The sequence below is a fragment of the Hippocampus guttulatus genome, chromosome 4 (assembly GCF_054856545.1).
Source record: "Hippocampus guttulatus isolate MCC_2025c chromosome 4, RoL_Hgut_1.0, whole genome shotgun sequence".
NCBI classification, from domain to species: domain Eukaryota; kingdom Metazoa; phylum Chordata; class Actinopteri; order Syngnathiformes; family Syngnathidae; genus Hippocampus; species Hippocampus guttulatus.
The window spans coordinates 25,146,496-25,161,214 of record NC_141264.1 but is presented as its reverse complement, the minus strand read 5'-3'; the positions used below and the strand labels follow the sequence as shown (position 1 = coordinate 25,161,214).

Below are 14,719 nucleotides of genomic sequence, written 5' to 3'. Positions count from 1 at the left end.
AAAAGAAAATGTAGCTGTCGTACAGATTTTTTTTCAAAACTTATCTCACAACATACATCAATAATCATGTCCGTGGATAAAATGAAGCTCCAGAAAAAAAAAAATCCAAATTCGTTGACCAACCTTTCCAGCTCACATTGGCAGTCAACTGACCCATATTGCCGAGCTCCAGAGTGGTATTTCCCACACGGATGCATTTGAGAAGCCCCGCATGACGTGACCCGCGAGAGGGTGACCGGCCGCCTTAAATAAGTTCTCCCAATTCGTTTTCACGCTGCAACGGCAGCGAGCACGTTTTGTTTTGTCGCGGCGCGGGAACGTCATCTATCAGAGCGCTTCGGCGGGCTTATGTGCTCTTCTTAAACGTCCCCCCGGCGCTTGGGAAACTGCTTTTGTTCATGAGCCCATTCCTATCCGAGGAGATAAATTGTGAAGCAGCAAATTGAAATGACTTTGCCGTGGCACTTTGATACAACGCGCTGCCTTTTCAGGCTCATAAATCAAGATGTGTTTGAGAGCAAATACTCTTATTTTCTTTTTTTTTTTTTATATTATTTTCTTGATGTGTCTTTTTTTTTGTTTCGTTGTTTTTTTTTTTTTTTTTTTTTTTTTTTTTTTGTCTTAGCCCAGAGTCGAAATCATTTCTCCTGGTTGCGTTTGGAGGTGCGGTCGTCACACAGGCGCTCGCTTGTAAATGCAGGAAATTCTTCGCTGGCGCTCGAGGAGGGAGGTTCACCTTTTGGGGGGTGGGGGGGGGGGGGTGTTCAAGGTGGAGTTGCGCAAAGTTGTCGCGTCGCCGGTTTTTGATCGATGTTGAAACGGCGGCGATGGGCGGGCTGCCTCGGGAGACGGATGGGCTTGATTGGTCCTTGAATGCGTTCAATGCCGTCTCATCCCCGTTTGCGTCGGAATAATGTCGGATCATTGACCCCCCCCCCCCCCCCCGGGCTCTCTGTTAGGGAAGATTTAAGACGTCGGAATAAAAACAAATCAAACGGCAGCGCTCGCTGAGTGCGTTCCTTCCATCGTGGCACGATAGCCCCCCCCCCCCCCCCCCAAAAAAATCTGGGACATATGCCAGCGTTGTCCTCCCTGTGCAGACCGTCAGTGAGGATTTCCTGCTGGTTCTTTATCACAACCTTGTGGATTTTGTTGTTTTAAAAAGCAAACGCGCCCGGTAGAAGAGAACATAACAGCAAAAAACCAAAAAAACGCCGTCGTGGTTTTTTGTCGGGTATGCGTACAATGGTGCTTTGAGATGAGAGTCACTCAATTAACGACTTTTAAGATACAAACCTTCAAGTTTTGTTTTTTTAAGGTTTTTTTATTTTACTGGCAGTGTTTTCTTGCCACTCCCAGTTGATGCCTTCGATCAAACTAAACCTAAAAACAAGAGAAAATTAAACCCGACACATAGCTAGTTCGGTCCGCAAGCTTATTGCTAACGCTTCGCATGCATCGACATTTTGGTGTGTTAAGCCTTTAAGCAACTGGTTGGACACAATTTTAGGCGGGAGGGGGGACTGGAACGGATTAACGTCATCTTCATTCATTTCAATGGGAAAAGACGATTTGAGATGAGATTGTTTTGACTTCTGAGCCTCGTCATGGACTAAATTCAACTCATATCTCAAGGCACCGCTGCATTTACATCAATGAAGTTTTCATAATTCATAATTTTAGCCTTTTACTGCCCACATTTGGGGGATTTGCTCTTTTAACGAAACTAAAGTATGTTTTTTCGGTATGTTGACGTGACATCTTCCCTCGCCACTTTCCGACGATAGATTGCGAGTGCCAGTTAAAACCCGGTTGCGATGCGGGGCCAAGCATGTGATTACGCTCGCCCGTGTGCCCTCTGGCTTCCTCCCACTGACCTAATACATGCAGATTAAGTTAATTGGATCTTGTAAATGGCCAGTAGGTGCGAATGGTTATCTGTCTCCTTCCATGAGCCGCGTTAGCGGGCCAGTCCGGCGTCTCGCTTCATATGTTGCCCCCCCCCCCCCCCCTCCCATTTTTTTTTTTTTTATCTTGGTGGCGTAGGAACACAATCGTGACAAAATGATGGCATCATAAAAAAGCAAGTGGCTGCGTTGGGGCTGCTGCGCCTTGTTTATCGCCGTCTATAGAATAAGTCCGAATGGTATTGATTTGAAATTAGACCTGGCGCAAGATAAGAGGTAGCCTCATTCTTGCTGTCTTTTCTGCTCCACTCGCGCTTTCTGTCACCTCTCCGTGAACTCGTTTTTCCGAGGCCTCCCGCGGGCCGCGGAAAAGGAGGTTTTTCGTCGCCAGACTCTCATGTCAGTCACAATTAAAATCAAGATGTGCCCTCGGCCGCCCGGTACTGTCACCGTCACCCTACGTAGCCGATCTAAAATCTCAATTATTTATGAGTCTAAGAGGCCGTGTTTGCATGTTAGTGCCAGTTTAGCTGCAGTCACAGCTGCAAACGCTACAGCCTGGAGACACGCACTCACGAGCCACCGGATTCAATATTCTGTCTCAACAAAGCACCGTGCATTAAACGCAAAAAGCTGGCGCCAACATTACCGTTAGCCATAGCCTACGACGATTCAATTGTAACGACAATGATTTTGATGTTTGTTTGTTTTTCCCTTCCATCAATCTGCATGTCAAAGGTCAACTGTTAGGGATTCACAATTGAGCAAAGACTTCAGGATAAGAAACCGTAACCATCAATTGTCACCGTATTTCTTCAACACAAAAGTGATGAAAGGTTCAAGATCACATTGAGTCCATGTCAAAACAAGCCAGAAATCTTTTGGCGGCATTATTAATTTTGAACAACCACTTCAAAGCTATCACCAAAGCAGCCTATTACCTCCTAAAAAAACATCCCACCACAGAAAAATGTCTTTGTACTTTTATTTTCAGTAGACTCCATTACTGTAATCGTGTCTTTACTGGTCTCAATTTTTTTTAAAAATCCCTTCTTCGTGCTTTTATTTTCAGTAGACTAGATTACGGGAATGGTGTCTCTACTGCTCTCAAAAAAATAAATAAATAATCTATCAAGCATCTTCCAGTGGATGCAAGACGGACCCCCGAGGTTGAATTGACACTTGGTTTTAATCATCTAATTACTTTTGATGATTCCATTATGATTTTTTTTTTTTCCAATGTCTGAATATTTTGTTTCTCTTTCCGGAATTATTTTATCATTTTATGCAAAGCGCTTTGAACTGCGCAATGCAAATATGCTTGGCTCCAAGCCTCCGAAGAGGCATTTGAAGCCAATCGGCATGAGCAAGCCGAGCACCTGCACTGGAAGTCAAGCCCGTCGCGAGGTGAAGTTCAGGCCAACACGCTGACTGGCACGAGGGCGCACGTCGTTGTTTTCAGGACAACAGCTGGCCGCTGTTGGAATTCTGCACCTTGTTGCACCAACCGGCTTCTTGGCAAGGATTAGGGCTTTGGCGTCCATCTGTCGGGCATCAGCTTACATTTAAGCCCTGCCATTTCACAGGCCCGCCCGCAGTCAGCCACCCCACCAGGCAGCCAGCTTTAGCCACCCGACGATACCAGGGGTCAACTTTTTTTTTTTTTGCGCTTGGAATTCAGCAGGGCAAAGCCATATTAGAGCAGCGTGAAAGTGAACTGGCTCGGTTGACGGGCGATAGACAAAATCTCCTTTTTCTGTGCGTTAAAAGAACACATTTTCTCCCTCCGCTGCGGTAATGCTCGATTTTTATTGCCAATGGCAGAATGGTGTTTCTTTGAATAATTGCAGTCAAGGTAATTGATCCTAAATGTCGATTAGTTGTCGACTCTGACATGCTCATTCCACAACGTCGTGTACGTCCATGTTCGTGATCCGGTGGCATTTGACATTTGTTGATGCACGCCATTAATATTGTTCCAATATTCCAACGTTAATCCATTTTTTGCAGATTGGTTTTCCAACCTGAGAGGCTTTCCATTCACTATTGAGTAAATTAACACCCCCGGGCCGCCGCAGTTTGCAGGCATATTGTCAGGGGTGTTTATTTTTCCGAAATAGACAGGGTGTTAGGATCTTGGACAAGCTCACACAAACAACAAAGTGACAAAGACCAAAAGAAAACACCAGCAAAGTGAAAACCAAGGCAACAAGAAAGACCTGGACAAAACCCAAATGGTTGAGGGAGCAGATTGCGCAACACGAGGCTGGACACAAAAACGAGACAGACATGGAAAGACGAGACAAAACAGGCAAAAAAAAAAAAGCAACATTTTGGTCTTAGGTGTACCCAGAAAATAAAAGGCCCCAAAGTCACTTTGGATCAGCTCCAGTTTGCCCGCCACACAGAAAAGGATGAAAGCCATCGGCTACGCATGGATGCCGTTGGTCCTCATCCGAGTGTCTATGCTTGGCATAAGGGTGTCTAAATAAATAATCAAAGTAAACACAGGTGAGTCCATTCAAGCAGCCGACTAAGCGCTTTTGGAAAAGAACGAGCTTGAGAGGCTTTTAACGCTTTGTCCTGCAACACAGCGTCAGCATCATGGCCGGAGAATTTCCCCGAAGCTTACAGGTATTTATGACGGCGGTGAGCGCAGCTCTGGACTAATGTGTTGTGTCAGGTAGACTAAAGCTTAGCCGACCCACCCGGTTGATGTCTTTGAGAAGCCCGCACGAGCACTTTAATTACAGAAGGCAATTACACAAAGCGGGAAGAAAGTCCAAAAGCGGACGCTTGAAATCTGTTTGACGTCAGGTCGCTTCACCATTTAATCCAGCCACTCAAAAAAAAAAAAAAAAAAAAGGATATTCACTGATGGATGAAAGAGTAATATGATTTTGAGAACCGTAAATTATGATATTTTCCAATAATTGAAAATTCGGAGGGTGGCCCAGCGGTTAGCGCGTCGACCTCACAGTGTCATGATTCTGTTTGTGACCAACAGGTGGCACTGTAGGGCTCCCCCTGCAGCTGCACACCTTTTGTTCGTTATGTTATTAGTAGTATAAAAGGACTCACTCATTGTTTGCTTCTGTCAGGTTTGTTTCAGTCATGTTTTGGTCACTGTTATGTTTTAGATTCAGTCATGATTTTTGTTTGATACGTTGGACTTTGTTTGTTTTGGATTTAGTTTTCTCTATGTTTTAATACAAATTGTCAAGTACACCCTGCTCCTCCCTCTCGCCTGCTTTTTGGGGTCCACCACCACCACGCAACGTGACACACAGTGCAGAGGTCGTGGCTTCGACCCCGGCTCGGGCCTTCCTGTGTGGAGTTTGCATGTTCTCCCCGTGCCTGCGTGGGTTTTCTCCGGGTACTCCGGTTTCCTCCCATATTCCAAAAACATGCATGGCAGGCTGATTGAACACTCTAAATTGTTGGCTGGCAACCAGTTCAGGATGTCCCCCGCCTACTGCCCCAAGACGGCTGGGATAGGCCTGAACCGGTTGCCAGCCAATCGCTATTCATACATAGACCTACGACCATGCTGGAGCCTATCCCAGTCGCCCCAAGACGACTGGGATAGGCTCCGGCACCCCCGCCACCCTTGTGAGGAAAAAGCGGATCAGAAAATGGATGGATGGATAAAAGAAAGGCGGCCTGGTAGTCCAGTGGTTAGCACGTCGGCTTCACAGTGCAGAGGTACCGGGTTCGATTCCAGCTCCGGCCTCCCTGTGTGGAGTTTGCATGTTCTCCCCGGGCCTGTGTGGGTTTTCTCCGGGTGCTCCGGTTTCCTCCCACATTCCAAAAAACATGCATGTCAGGCTGATTGGACGCTCTAAATTGTCCCTAGGTGTGAGTGTGGGCGTGGATGGTTGTTCGTCTCTGTGTGCCCTGCGATTGGCTGGCAACCGATTCAGGGTGTCCCCCGCCTACTGCCCGGAGATGGCTGGGATAGGCTCCAGCACCCCCCGCGACCCTAGTGAGGATTAAGCGGTTCGGAAAATGGATGGATAAAGGAAAAGTCCTGCTATCGTGAAACTCCAGTAAATCTGCTGATACCACAAAAACCTCAGTGGACTGAAGCTAAAATGAGCTGCAGTAGCTTAAGCAAAGCATCACTGTCCAGCTAATTAATCTTTGGTCATCAGTGATGTGATTTTGAAGTGGTCTTGGCCCAGTGGGCCTTGGCTTGTTTGACTACTGCTGTCTGACTGTCCGTCAACCGTATCCTTCCCTTTGAGAGGGACACCCCCCCCCCCTCCCTTGCCCCCATCCCCTCTCATTTCACCATAATTAATAGGCTAGAATTCTCATGGAGCCTTGATTTGAATGGAGAAGTCGATTCATTCATTCAAAGGACGTGCCTGCGAGCGAGCGATAGCCATAAATCATTCAATTAAAACGGAGGGCGAGCTGGCCCCGGGGCTCGTCGCGTTTTGGATCTCGTGAACATCCGCGTGAAGGAACGTGACCTGCCGAATGTGCAAACGCGGAGCTTTACTAACGGGAGGGGCGGGGGGATTATAATGGTATCATCAGCCCAATGGAGTGTCAGTGGTAATCACGTCCGGCGTAATGGCATCTCATTGACTCGCACGCAGCACGCCAAAGCCATACGAGAGACGAGCTGGCGTCCAGGCCACTCCCTCTCGCGAGACCCCCTTTCCCGGCGACGTGTCCAACGGAGCTCCGATCGATACGGCTTAGTGAAGAAAAATGACAGCGGGGGCCGCAAGGCTGTTGGTAATATCATCATCTGGGTGGTCTTGATTAAAGATGCTATCGTCCGATGTCTCGTGTTCACCGTTGACCTCAGAAGGGCGCAAGATGAACTAGAAGGTGTCGACGGGACCGGCGTGCTCATCCGTCTTGTGGTTGAAGTTCTTCGCAGTTGGTAGCAACAACCTGGTAATTAACTTGCTAGCGTCCCAACAGTCTGCTAGTTTGGTGCACCGCATCTGACGAGAGGACAGATGATAGACTAACGTCCTTGGAGGTTGGGGGGGGGGGGGGGGGGGGGTTTCGTTAACTTAGACATGCAGAATGATAACAAAAGAAACATTGAAGGTAATTGCAGCAATGCCTCGGACTCCAATTTGGACTCTCTCACTCTTGCTTTCTCTCTCTCCCCTTTTTTCTCTGTCTCTCTCTCTCTTCCTTTGTCTCTGCCTTCGCCTCTGTCTTTCTCTCTGCCTTTGTCTCTGTCTCGCTCTGTCTCTGCCTTCGTCTCTGTCTCTCTCACTAGGTCCAACAAACTGTTGAGTACAGTTGGTTTAAATTTGGTTGTCGAGACTTTTGTGTGTGTGTGTGTGTGTGTTGGACTTATTCAAAATTCCCTTGCAGCAATGAGAAATCACTAAAACTGTTGGCAAACGTCCAGTGAACATTTAAATGTTTTGCAAACATTTGCGACCTCGTGCATTTCTCAACCTCCGCCAACTTTTGGAAATGTTTACCCATCAGTAGGAGGGGCTTAAATGCAAGCACAACTACGATCTAAAGCGCCGATCCCTTTGCGGGCAACCATTTGCGGGTGTCTGCGAATGTAGCGAATGCGTCTTTCTCGTCGGGGTTCGTTCAAGGTCGTAAACGTCCGCCCAACTCTCAGCAGGCATTTACCGACAGTTTGTGTTTCTTCTTGTGGCGAGAAAGTTTTGTTCAAAATTCCCTTTTAAAATGATCTCGCGACAAGAAAAGTACAGGTGAATGTTTGGTGAACCGTTTGCAACCCTCGTTACGAACCCCTGACGTGAGCGCATATTTTGCTCCTTTCGCCAACGGTTGCAAATCATCAACCCCCCCCCCCCCACCCCCCCCCCCCCCCACCCCCCCAGTGGGCTTACTGCAAGTCAAACTGGCATGGAGGCTTCATTTTAAAAAGTATTCAACAATCCCAATTATGATCTGAAAACATTTGCTGAGTTCTTTTTCCGTCTAGCCCTCAGAATTTTGCCCAAGATTAATTATGGCGGGAAGTCCTTCAGATGCTCTCGAAATGATGACACAATCATCGTTAGGGTCCTTTTGAGTTCGCTACCAGATTGCGCTGTATTACCGTTGTTGTTGTTCGAACGCACCTGGTGGTAATTTCACCAAGTTTTAATTGCAGCCGGGGGAGTACGTGAGCATATGGCTTCATTTCAGTGTGGTACAGGGGGTTGGGGGGGGGGGGTGTATTCTCTGAATCGATGGCACAGGTCAACTGTCAGCGAAAGCAACTACTACACAAAGCAGATCTTTGTTTAGGGCCACTGTCTCTGTTTTTTTGTTTTGTTTTTTTTTCTGCCGGAGTCAAATTAGCTTGATACTTGACGTCGGAAATGGAACAAACCCTCAACATGCCCCAGTGGGAATTGGATTGCGGATTGAAAAATGTTCATCTTACTCGCAGCTGCGCCCGCGTTCCTACTTATAAGCATGATGGCAGTCACCGATTGATCACCCGCGAGCCGCACTGCCTACATGGCGCTTTGAAGAAAAGCGGCAAGAACAGCGGCTCGCCGGCATTGTTTGGCTTTTGGTTTTGAAGTTCGGTGCGGGACACGAACCATCGCGCGCTTCCACATCTTACTGTCGAGTTTTTGGCAGCGACGGCGCAGCATCAATTGATTCTTTCCGATATATTTATTGGAATAGCGTCAACCTCACAGTGCAGAGGTGCAGGGTTCGATTCCGGCTCCGGCCTCCCTGTGTGGAGTTTGCATGTTCTCCCCGGGCCTGCGTGGGTTTTCTCCGGGTACTCCGGTTTCCTCCCACATTCCAAAAACATGCGTGGCAGGCTGACTGAACACTCGAAATTGTCCGTAGGTGTGAGTGTGAGCGTGGATGGTTGTGCGATTGGCTGGCAACCGGTTCAGGGTGCCCCCCGCCTACTGCCCAAAGACAGCTGGGAAAGGCTCCAGCATGCCCCGCCACCCTTTAATGTTAATAATAATTTTGTTACAAGTCCGCTGTTTCGACTGCTTCCATCTGTCCGTCACCGCTAGTGATTTTCTAACGCCCCGCCGCGGCTTGTTTGCTCGTTCCCGCAGGTAACCGGTACGATGGCGGCTCGGGAAGCGACTGGGCACAGCTTCCTGGCAACGTGCTGGCAGCCCATTCTTATCCTGATGCTGGGCATGGTGCTGTCCGGCTCCACCACCGGCTGCCCGTCCCGCTGCGAGTGCAACGTCGCAGAGCGATCCGTGCTGTGCCACCGCAAGAAGCTCATGACGGTTCCCGAGGGAATCGCCGCGGAAACTCGGCTGCTGGACCTCAGCAAGAACCGCATAAGAACCATCAACCCCGACGAGTTTGCCAACTTTGCCAACCTGGAGCACCTGGAGCTGAGCGAGAACACCATCTCCACCATTGAACCCGGTGCGTTCAACAACCTTTTCGGCTTGCGGACACTCGGGCTGCGTAGCAACAAGCTAAAGCTGATCCAGCTCGGGGTCTTCACGGGCCTGAGCAATCTCACTCAGCTGGACATCAGCGAGAACAAGATCGTCATCCTGCTGGACTATATGTTCCAGGATTTGTACAACCTGCGCTCTTTGGAGGTGGGCGACAACGACCTGGTTTTCATCTCCCACCGGGCTTTTCACGGACTGAGTAGCCTGGAGCACTTGAGTCTGGAGAAATGCAACCTGTCCTCTGTGCCAACAGAGGCCTTCACCCACCTGCACAGTCTGATCACGCTCAGGCTGCGGCACCTCAACATCAACGTGGTACGGGATTATTCCTTTAAACGCCTCTTTCGGCTCAAAGTGCTGGAGATCGCCAATTGGCCGTATTTGGATACAATGACCCCAAATTGCTTGTATGGATTAAACCTGACCTCTCTGACCGTCGCAAACGCCAACCTGACCACCATTCCTTACGTTGCCCTCCGGCACTTGGTCTACCTGCGCTTTCTCAATCTTTCCTACAACCCGATCCATACCATCGATGGGAATAAGCTCCACGATCTGCTGCGCCTTCAGGAGTTTCACCTCGTCGGGGGGCGACTCGCCGTGATTGAGCCCTACTCTTTCCGCGGTCTCAACTACCTGAAGATTCTCAACGTTTCGGGGAACTCCCTGACCACTTTGGAGGAGTCCGCGTTCCATTCGGTGGGCAACTTGGAGACCCTGGCCTTGTACGACAACCCCCTGGCCTGCGACTGTCGCATGTTGTGGGTTTTCCGACGGCGCTGGCGACTCAACTTCAACCGGCAGCAGCCCACCTGCGCCTCCCCCGAATTTGTCCAAGGCAAAGAGTTCAAGGACTTCCCGGACGTCCTGCAGCCCAACTACTTCACCTGCCGCAAGTCCAGGATCAGGGACCGCAAGCCGCAGCAACAGTTTGTCGACGAGGGCGCTATCGTTCACTTCGCTTGCGAGGCGGACGGCGACCCGGCCCCGGCGATCATGTGGCTGTCCCCGCAGAAGAAGTTCATCACCACCAAAACAATCGGAAGGATCTCCGTGTTGCCAGACGGTACGCTCGAGGTGCGCTACGCTCAGATTCAGGACAACGGAACGTACGTCTGTATCGCTAGCAACGCGGGCGGCAATGACACGTCCCTGGCTCACCTGCACATTCACAGCTATTCACCCGATTGGCCCTTTCAGCCCAACAAGACTTTTGCTTTCATCTCCAACCAGCCCGCAGAAACGGGCGCCAACGACACGCGAGCCAACGTCCCTTTCCCGTTCGACATAAAGACCTTGATCATCGCGACCACCATGGGCTTCATTTCCTTTCTGGGAGTGGTCTTGTTCTGCCTGGTGCTGCTCTTCCTCTGGAGCAGAGGCAAAGGCAACACAAAGCACAACATCGAGATCGAGTACGTGCCGCGCAAGTCGGACGCTGGCATGAGCAGCAGCGCGGCGGATGCCCCTCGCAAGTTTAATATGAAAATGATTTAATTAAAGGAGCGGCCGCGCGAGGAATTAAGAGAAAGAAAAGGGGAAAGGGGGGGGGGGGGGGGGGGATTTGTCTGTACTCATCACTGGATTCCGAAGGACTTAAGAAGCCGAGCAGGCCAGTCGCTGACTTTCAAACGAGAGGACAGGAAAGCATGGCCGCCGCAACGAGGCATTAGTGGAGGTCTGCACGGCTCGTGGTCTGATTTTATTGAAAGTCATGTTAGTCATAAACAGTCCATGTTCCTGCGGATCAATGCTCGGGAACAATATAATGGACAAGAGTTACACCCATCCAAGCAGCCGGAAGGCAAGAGGGAGACGGTTTGCCCATTGCTCTTTTGCGTCTGCATTTCTTTTCATTTGCGCGCGCCCATCTGGAGGCAACGTGTCAAGTTCTGAATGATCTCTGTCAGGGCTGAAGTTCAAAATCAATGCATTTCATCACAACGGTGTTTGAAATGCCTTTTTTTTTCTTGCCCTACTTTTATAGTCTTGACTCCAACCGCTAATAGTCTGATCCGTCAGTGTCACAACCATTGATGAGAAATGCCCTCGTGACTAGAAGGACATGTCTGGAAAAAGAGGACACGTTGGTTGGCGATTATTCGGAAAGGATTGATGCGCAAAGGAAAAATTAGGAAAGGAAATTTGGAAAGAGCCAGCTTGATCTCTGTGGGAATGTAAAATTTGGGATTATCCATGAAAACACATGCAAAAAAAAAAGGATAAATGTTGAGTAGTTTCTTTTTTGTTTGTTTGTTTGTTTTTAGATGACTTGTGATTTTTTTTTCTACCTGTCCAATATCATTCCTATTCATCACCATTGAACGTTTCCAGTTTTAAATATTCTTAGACAGGTAAAAACCCTTGAGGCGCAATGTAAAATAAAATCAATTCTGGACAAATTGAGATTGGGAACAATGAAAACAATATTAAAGCAACAGTAAATTTATGCTATGCCCAAAAAAAAAAAAAAAAAATCCTGACAATGTTGTGAGGGGACTAATTCGACCAAAATTTATGCTGCTGTACAGACAAGCTATTTTTACTATCAACCACTGCATTATCAAATTAATGTTACCATGTAAACCTGCTGTTTAAAAAAAAAAAAGAGAGAGAGAGAAATTATATTTTGTTATTTTTGCATTGTTCGAAATACCTGATGTGAACACACATCTCCTGCGTCCATATGTTGGAATATGTCGAACACTTTCTTGGTAATGTTGTAGAAAATAAATTGTCAGTCGTCGTGATATCAAATTGAAGCTACCACAGAGACAAGAATCAATCTGAAGGAAGTCAGGGTTTTTTTTTGGTCAATTCTGCCTGTTGATGATCCTGCTATCGAACGGCATTTGGTTATCAAAAAGAATTGGATACTTTATGTATGAAATGAGTGTGAGGAATAAAAGTTGGCTTCCATTTTTCTTTTGTTTGCGTGTTTGTGTGTTATATATCATCGCTGGTTTCATGAAAGCCATGGAATTGACGATTATTGACACATTTACGTTTTCCCATAAACGTCACCGTGTTGGGTCAGAGGATGTGAAGAGACACTGTCCTCCATATGAAATGGTGAGGTTCTTCTAGCCTTAGTTTCTCAATTGCACACTGTGGCCGGCCTTTGCAACAAAAAAAAAAAAAGAAAACGAAAGGGGGCCAGGTTCTCCATAATGGACCTCACCGCAGACGGAGATGCGCTAATGGGCTGCGAAAATGCGCACGACGGCAACGGCACAGATGGTTTCACCCGTGGATGCAATGTGAAGCGGCTTTGGTGTAATCCCTTTTGCATAAAGTAGAGGGGGAAAAAAAAGAGAGAAAGCATCCGTGAAAATGGCTCACGGCTTATGAATGCTGTCGGTGTGTTCCAGGTGTGGCTACTGTACCCAGCATCTTTTGGTCTCGAGTGAACTTGGAATATGTATGTTTTTTTGTTTGTTTGGTTTTTTTTTTTGACCCTGGACGATAGTGAACATGTAGTCCAAGCCAACTTTTTATGAAAAGAAAAAAAACACACAAAAACACATATATGGGGGGAAAAAATTAATTAAACTTGTTCTGTGCAATAAAGCTTATATGCAGATTTTTTTTTTTTAATTAACAAAATTTTGGTGATGTTGAATTGTTGACAATATGGTATGTTGTATTAAACAATCTATGGATTTTTTAAAAAAAACACACTCTGGTTCTGTTTTCCTTGAGCAAAGAGATTTGGTCAGTGTTCAAGCGACAGCGCTGCCTCGAGGTATGAGTTTGATTTGCGTCTCAAATTATTGTTCCCAATTGAAATGAATGCTAATGTAATTAATCCGTGCCAGCTCCCTCTAACAGACAACGAAACTTCAACGAGTTTTGTTTTTCATGACCAAAAATTGCACTCATAGTTGTCCTGTATGAAACCCGCGAACATTTCTCAACATAACCAGCACTATGATTTCATGTTTTGTCCCTTTTTGGTTGTTCTTCTGTGGGTGTATTGGCACCACCAAATGAAATTGTCCCTGCGCTGCAATGTGAAATGAGAGTGGTTGGAGGACGTAGAGTATAGGGGTGTTCACACGGCAAGATTTGGTCCGGTGCTACGCCGGGGCTGCCCCAGTAGAGCGTTCACACGTGCAAATTAGCTCCGGCGTAGCCCCGGAAAACAGCTTACACCGGACCAAATTTGATCCACCTCAGGGAGGTGGTTTAAAAATGTGCTCCGGAGCAAATGCTTGTTAGCGAAGCAGCACCGGTGTAAATTTGCACGTGCAAATGCTTGTGAAGAGTTTACGTACGGCGAGAATGCGTTGCTTTCGCGCTCTGTCGGACTTCCGTCATGTGTTTGTTTAATAACGACACAAGACTTGGCTGGTAACATCTTTCCTTTTGTAGGAGACTGGACTGTCTCGGAGTTGTTTGTGTAGTTTGTTCCTTTGTTATGTGTTCACAACCCCCCGCCCCCCATATAATTTATTTTGTGATTTCCTCTCTTGATTTTCTGTTTGGCGCATTACGTATTTGCTTTTCTGAGTCTCATTGAAGTCATCGTTGATTTACGTTTTTGGGGGCGGTCAATCTCGAGCAGAAGGCACGGAGACCGAGAAGGAGAAGGACGTGCCTGTCCAGTAGTCGCTTGAGTTGCGCATACGTTTTAAAAAGAACCAACACGATAGCTCATTTGTTTTCTGTCGTTTTGCTCCGCTGCAGAAACTGCCGTGTGAACGCAAGTGGGGCTGCACCGACGCTGTGCCGGTGCAGACACGCTCAGCGGCTTTGTACGTGTGAACGCTCCACACAATTTGCTGCGGTGCAAAATATATCGCAACAAAATACATCGGTGCAGCGCCGGAGAAAATGCGTGCCGTGTGAACACCCCTTATGTTGTTGAAACGCACTCGAAAATCGGATTTTTTCCTTGTATCGCAAGACCAAAAATACAACAAAAAAATATCCACTCAATAGCTCATCAGTGTAAAAAGTCAAAAATTCAAGGTACCTGTGTCTCAAGGCACCACTGAAGTTGAGATCTCAACGTGGGCCCAAAATAATCTCTCATTTTTCACTTTTGATGACATTTTTTTTAATGTCACTGAAAAAAGCCAGTTTCATTTGATCTGCCCTTGTTATCGATTGCTTTGAGGAACAACCTTGCTGGTATAGTAAGGCGTTTTTGGCCGAAAAAAAACCAACCATGTACAGTAAGGAATTTTTAGCCCAAAAAAATGACCATGTATAGTGGGGCGTTTTTAGCCGGAAAAAAAACGACCATGTATATATAGTAAGGCGTTTTTAGACAAAAAAAACAACCATGTACAGTAAGAGGTTTTTAGCCGAAAAAAATGACCATGAATAGTAAGGCGTTTTTAGCCGAAAAAAACGACCGTGTATAATAAAGAGTTTTTAGCCGAAAAAAATGACCGAAAAAAACGG

General features: G+C 47.2%; 1 protein-coding gene across 4 annotated transcripts in view; it reads left to right on the top strand.

Annotated features, from left to right (window-relative positions):
* The window catches only part of lingo1a (leucine rich repeat and Ig domain containing 1a), a 95,536-nt gene extending 82,636 nt beyond the window's left edge, over positions 1-12,900 (top strand). For 3 of the 4 annotated variants that reach the window (XM_086109723.1, XM_086109722.1, XM_086109721.1), the window contains one exon: positions 8,945-12,900. In XM_086109723.1, the coding sequence (XP_085965849.1) occupies positions 8,957-10,804 (1,848 nt within the window). In that variant the 5' untranslated portion in view covers positions 8,945-8,956 and the 3' untranslated portion in view covers positions 10,805-12,900. Of the gene's footprint in view, positions 1-6,402; positions 6,822-8,944 lie in introns of those variants that run through there. The other variant, XM_086109724.1, reaches the window with a different exon arrangement.
* Positions 12,901-14,719: the final 1,819 nt, after the last annotated feature.